Source organism: Adiantum capillus-veneris, chromosome 24 (assembly GCF_014529385.1).
Source record: "Adiantum capillus-veneris isolate H3 chromosome 24, ASM1452938v2, whole genome shotgun sequence".
Taxonomy (NCBI): domain Eukaryota; kingdom Viridiplantae; phylum Streptophyta; class Polypodiopsida; order Polypodiales; family Pteridaceae; genus Adiantum; species Adiantum capillus-veneris.
The window spans coordinates 31226478-31233132 of NC_140954.1; the positions used below are offsets into that span (position 1 = coordinate 31226478).

The 6655-nt window shown below is 46.4% G+C and overlaps 1 protein-coding gene across 1 annotated transcript; it reads left to right on the forward strand.

Moving 5' to 3' along the window:
• The first annotated feature begins 2651 nt into the window (after nucleotides 1–2651).
• Nucleotides 2652–3011, forward strand: LOC147426161 (uncharacterized). The gene has a single exon (XM_086498180.1). The coding sequence runs from the start codon at nucleotides 2652–2654 to the stop codon at nucleotides 3009–3011; it is 360 nt and encodes a 119-aa protein (XP_086354306.1).
• The last annotated feature ends 3644 nt before the right edge of the window (nucleotides 3012–6655 follow it).

Genomic DNA, 6655 nt, shown 5'->3' on the forward strand with positions numbered 1-6655 from the left:
CTGGCATAACATCGCACCAAATCTCCTCATCTACATCATCGTCTAAGTCGTTCTCACAAACCGCATAGGGCTCCCCATATTGTACATCAAGCTTTGCTAGCTCATAAAAAACTAGGGGCAACTCATGGCGCTGATGATTATGCGTATCCTTGCTGATCTACATCTCTATCAATAGGTGTCCTCTCATAGCACTCAAGCTCGCGGCGAGGCCGCGGCCCAAAATAGATGATAAGCCCAAGCTCAAAAATGATTCAAGCTCTGCAAAGACTACATGGAGCCTGATCGGCTCATTCAAAACAACGAGCTGATCCTCGCCCAAGTCATAAAGTGAAAATACTCTCCTCATCAACAAGCGGCAAGTTGTGATGCTCGGCACCCAGGAGTAACCTCATGCATAATGTCCAATATATCATCATGGACTGCAGTGTCTATGCGCTCATCCATAAGCACATCTGGGCCCGCACACAACAACAACCCCGGATGTATGGTGCCCAGGTCACCTGCTCAAATACCTATACCCAAATCAGCCCCAAGGTGGGCTGAAATTGGAAAGTGGGGAAAGCCTCCCAAGGGCTGATGCAAAAGGCCCCAAACAGGGGCTGAATTGAGGATAAAACACCGAGATGGAAGCCACAAAACTTGGTCAGCAAAGAGCCTAAAAGTAGGGATGATTTGATAAGAAAGGGAGCCTGGAAGGGCTCGACAGAAAGGGCCCAAGCGGAGGACTGAAGGTGATGGTGGAAAGGATTAGTTGTAGCCTAAACCTATGTATCCAAGCCTCAAGGAGGCAATGCAAACCAACCCCAGATGGGGAATATACCTAAACAACAGAGACCACATCCCCTCACTCAGGCCGGAATCAAACTTCTATATCCCTTTGATCACTGAGAGATATGGCTGGCTTGTTGAGCTTACACCAAAATATATTGAAGGCATGCTATCAAGACCTCCACTCCGGACAAAGACTGAAGAACAGACCAGGTTGAATCACCCTATCTTCTGGCTTAACCGGATTGAGCTTTGTGTAAGAGCGAAATCACTGATGCGGAGACTTTTTGTCTAGCATTCTGGTCTGAGCATAAAAAACGCCTATGCAGACAAAAGCTTCTCGAATTTCAAAGCTTCCACTTTATTTTATCTGCATAGGCTGATAAGGAAAAGGACCAAGTGTTATCGATCCCTTCAGAATGACGGAGGAGAAGTAATGCCTTCTTCAAGATGAAGCCATTGCAATGTAAACAACATCCCCAGCATTAGGAACGCAACCATCCACTTCAGCAGCCGATAGTAATGCATGTGAAACATAAGCGAAAACTCATCGATGAAATAAAATCCGTTCTTATCTACCATTTCCACGATTACTGTTCCAGAAGACCGCACTGAGACACATCGCAATTTGAATTAATGCTTTCCAGGTTGTTCAATCAACCGATCTCTGTAATGCGTTTCGAACCCATGTAATTATGGGTCACCCACTATTGAAAATGACTCTTCGCAATCAAAAAATGACTGCTGCCGTTGCAATGAATGAGCTACAACCTGTCGCCTGCTGCTCTACACAGGTGCAGACCTGAAACTGACAAGCTACTGCATGGGCATTTCAAAAACTAACCTGCAACTACTGTTCTTGCTGCAAGCTGCCTACAAATGATGCAGACAAGAAAAATTTGACGACCTTACTCGAAATGCATTGCCTCCATGTGCGTGGAGTTTCTCACGAACAGTTTGCTAATGTCACGACCAGTTTACGTGCCCTTTGCAGAGGAGTTGAGGCCAAAAAGAAATGCTGCATTGAGTATATGCAAGATCTTGAACACAATTTGCAGTCTCTGGTAACTTTGCAAGCAAAAGAGTATAAAGATAGGCATTAGACAAAGGAACCTTAATGAGGCACTAAGTATATGAAAGATCTTGAACCTGATTTGTAGTCTGTGCTAGTTGACAGAAAGAAACTTTGCAAGCAAAAGAGTATAAAGACAGGCATCATATAGAGGAACCCTAATGAGGCTGCTCCTCCAATCCCTCTGCTTGCAACACTAGCTCTACAAAGTTTCAGTGATGATTTCTTTGCAGAAGAAGGAAATTCAACTTTGGATTTGGGTGGATATAAGAAGATTAGTATATTGTGCGACATTGTAAACACTACATGCTCCAACCCATTGATCTCCTACGAGAAACCTATGATCATGAGGACCTCATAACGCATGTCACGTCCCTAAAGAACCTTCTTGCTGTTGTACTCACAGAACAACAACCCACACCTCAATTTGTCAAAGATTGGCACACACTCTTGGAAAATTCCCTACTCTTAGGCCTGCAATTGGATGCCAACCTCCAATCCATGTTAATACTTGCTGCCCTACCCTGCTTTTGGTGACCTTTCATTACAACCCAAGCCTCAATAGTTGGCCTCACTGTTGAGATTTTGATTGCCCACCTACTCCAGGAGGACATCTTGCATAGCGGCACAACCTCCTCATCGGTGGAGAACACTCCATGTGCCCAATCAGTGCAATGTTTTTCTGAATGAAAAAACCAGAGGCCCTTCTGCAAAATCGAAGGCATATAAAGAAGCAGAAGAAAAGAGGAGTGTGAATGCATCGTGTGGGGATGAAATGACAGGAGATGAGGATTAGTTTGTTGAGGTTGAAATGGAGGAACAATATTTGGCCGAGAAATTGAATGCGATGTTCCCGACCGAATGGATTATTCTTGATGACGGTGGTAATATGGATGTGGATACTTGTAGTAACTCTTATGCTCCCCGGGATAAGGAATTGATGGCTTTCATGCCGAATGTGCTGGATGAAGATTGCTCGAATGAGAGCCATATTGATGAGTGCCCGACTGGCCCTGTTCCCCCTCTTTACGATTGTGCTTGGGGAGTGCAAGAATGCATGAGGATGTTGAATTCGGAAAAGGCGGACATGCATCGTGTAGTGGAATTGAATGAGGAAGTCTTAGAGGAGCGTCAGGTGGGCCCTGACGACTCCCACCCCTCACATGATTAGGGAACACAAGCGTATGCATATATGTATGGATCGAAAACTAAGGACTGGCTGGTGCCTGGTTCTGAAACAACAGGTGTGCTGGAACTGTGGGAAGATATGACTGAGTGGGATGTAAGACCAGAGATGGTGGATGCGCTTTTAGGCCGTGAGACAGGGTCGTTCTCCTTGGAAGAGGGGATGCTCCCAGAGTCCGCTGAAAGACTTGAAACCTTGTTAAACAGTTGTGAGACCAGATGCAAGAGAAGAAGTGGGGATCTGGGTCAAGTAACCTGATCCTAATCGAAGAATTTGGAACCACTAGGGAAGATGCCAGACAATTATGGTACTTGGATTGAGCATGAGGCTAAGCCCTGTTGAGTCCTAGAGTTGAGGAAGGAACAGCAGAGGAACCACAAATTTTTTTGGTACTACATGGAGGGTTACGAGATCAAACAACCGATGGTCGTTAAAAGGGGGTTACGGTGGAACTCGCTTGGTAGATGCAAGGCGAAGCCAGCGGGATTAGAGCTGTGTTCTGGTCTTAGTACACACATTGCACGGAGACATAGATTACACCTAATGGATCAACAGGGACTGATCCAAATGCAAGCCTTAGATGGCCGTTGGATTCCCTAACGATGGGGCGAATTACAAGAGCATGCAAAATGGGTTAGGTGTGCTCAACACAAGACCAGGCGTACTAAGCAGCAAGGGACACATTTGGATGGTTAGCAATGTAGCACCACGGAGATATACCGGGCTGAGCCGGGGGGCCAACGAGCAACTAAGATGTCTGGTGAGATGTGTGGGCATGAGTGGAACAGCATGTCAAAACAAGTAAGGGATGATCGAGGGATTCCCCCTAAGAAAAAAAACGTAGGACAAACAAGGGATGAACATGATAGACCCGAGTCGATGGGCCAACAATTGGTCACATGTACTGGTGTTTATCAACTGGCGGGGCAACCAGGCAGCAGATTATGCTGAATTGGAATGAGATTAAACAAAGGAGAGCGCGTTTGCCGTCTGTTTCGGGAATGCTCATGAATTATTGAGGTGATCAATCTTGGACGGAAAAGCAGTTGGAACTAAGGACAGTTGTGGATAAGAGGTGGGTACCTCCCCGATGAAACAAGTCAAGGGTGATTCAGTTATGCGAAATGGGCACACTAACGGTGTTCGCGTTCTTGGTATGGTTGATACTCGGGTGCTGGACAGTCCTAGGCAAGGCACGGTAGTGAATTGCAGTATAAAGACTGTGACACGAACAAACGAAACATACCTGCCCACAGGAGGTCCAAAAGCGCAGCGGTTTGCACTATTACCAACCATGGATGAGTGGTGGATACCTCCTCATTACGACAGTGGTGAATGCACAAAGAGATTCAAAAGGTAGCCTTCGATACTCAGTAGCCATTTGGGTATATTGGCGGGAATGATGCAATGCGAGGACAACACAACGACGGAGAATAGGGACAATCAAATCTTATGTGAGGCAACTGGATTCGTTTGGCTAATTGCTTCGATTGAGTTTATGACGGTGGAGGACACTAAGTATATGCATGCACCTAGGACAGGACAATGTACACCCCATCGCAAGGAGGGGAATTACTGCTCTTTGTACGAAATAGGTGCTCTCGATGAGGACATCGAGCTTTTTTGGGGGAGGGGTGAGTGTTACGGGTCCCATTTTGTGAGCACTCTTTGGGACCCTTCACTATGTCTCGGCCCCTCGATGCTAGCATGTTTACCTATTTCGAGGCCTCGAGGGCTTCGAGCCAATGAGAGGCCTCCAGTGTGGGAAGGCCCTATGGTGGAAAGGGTTATTGAGAACTCGAGTAGGGCTACTGTGTGGGCACAGACCCTTGAGGTTTTAATAAGGATAGGTCATGAGGCTGGATGTGAAAGGGTACTCCAGGCGCTGAGGGGATTAAGGCCAAAAGACATGCATAATGATTCATTATCGAACCTACGGGTTCGACGCAGGCGCTCAGAGCGTAGAGCCAGGAAAACTACGCCTCAGTATAGCTCGACTGCGTGCCGGGTACACAGGTCGCCCCTGCATAGGCAGGTCACAGGTACATCCCAGGGGGGAAACGTGTAGGCTATGAGCCATCCCTCAAAGGGGGCCGTGAGCAGCAGACTTATCAACAGGTTACGTTACAGCAGGGCTTCGCCCCCATACTACTTGACACAGGCATTTAGTGGCGCCCGCAGTGGGCTATGGCATAGAACCATTGCACTAGGAAATAGGTGGAATCATCATAACATCCAGCCAAGTCCGAGCAAGTGGAGGTTTTTGAGTGTTAAGGAAGAGTAGGTTGTTAAAAGACTAAGAAGTATCTATTTGCGTACCGTCGCCTTGATTCATATCGCCCACAAGGGGCTGCGTTGTGGATGCCGCCTGCTCTCAGTTGAACCAGTGCTGGCTTTTGTTTCTTGGATTCTGAATGTATGCAATAGGCTTTTTGATCGGGGTTGAAACTGCCCGTGGTATGTATGTCGTTGTTAGGTGGTGCAACAGAATGAATGTTTACGCTTTGCTCAAATTGAGTGCTCCGAATTGTGCTCAAGGTTCCTTTTATTCTTATGGAAGGTAGAGCCTTCCGTTCTTAATGAGAGAATGCTATGACCACAAACAAAGTGAATGGACACTGTGCGTGCAAGTGTATGAGACTGAGAGATAGAGAGGGAAGAGAGATACGACACCAGAGACGTTGTAAAACCCTCCTCCGAAGGTTCCACTCTCATCGGCGAGAGTGGTCTACTTATGTTTGCACAATCTGGTACAAATGGTATGCATGATACTGATGCAAGTCTAGGCTATGTTGACGACGACGACGGGGATGATGAGGCCGACACTAGGGCTGAAATCTAAATGTTTCTTCTGCTGTCCAAAAACGCTATGGGTTGAAATTTGTTGCGGGTCCAAAAACGCTGATTTTTGGGGCTGCTTCTGTGGGTCTTTGTCGCTGAAATTCATCAGAATTAGGGCTGAAAAATAGAGGTTCTTAAGGCTGAAAACTGAGGTCTTACCGGGCTGAGTCTGCTACCTTTAGGGGGCTAAATCCTCATGAAAATGCCAGGTTGCTTCTGTCAAAAACGCTAGGCTGATGGTAATTAAAATTGCTAGGTAGGCTGGGGTCTTTTGCTAGCGATCCTTGTTGATGAAAAAACGCTAGACACTGGAACTTGTTGGCAATGACAAGGCTGATGCAAAATGCTGGGGGATGGGAGGTATCTGGTGCTTGGAGGGAAGGTCCACAAGGCTTGGTCTTGGTGAGAAGTTGCCTGCTAAGCTTGGCTCCCGTTGCCTCTTCTACCATTTAGTGATAGCCTAGGTTTGCTTATATACAAACTTACTCAATTTGCCCTATGTACTTTCCAAAAAGAGTCACTTAAAAATAATAAGTGAAAAATGTCAAAAATAGGTAAAATAGGCTAAATGCACTGGAAAATTACCCTAACTGATTCTAATGGGAATGCTTATGATCATGCTGTGTGCAACCAGAAGATATGCATCTACACTAAGTGACTAGGCATGCACGGTCTACGAATAGACTCACAAAAGTGCCATATCACTTCTAATCTAGACTGACTGAACCCTGGTCATGCTGTAGCTTGTTCACGGACACATAGGGTTGGATGCCTGAATGCATCTCCGT

Coding starts and splice junctions, on each gene's coding strand:
- LOC147426161 (XM_086498180.1), top strand. CDS start 2,652: ATGGAGGAACAATATTTGGCCGAGAAATTGAATGCGATGTTCCCGACC.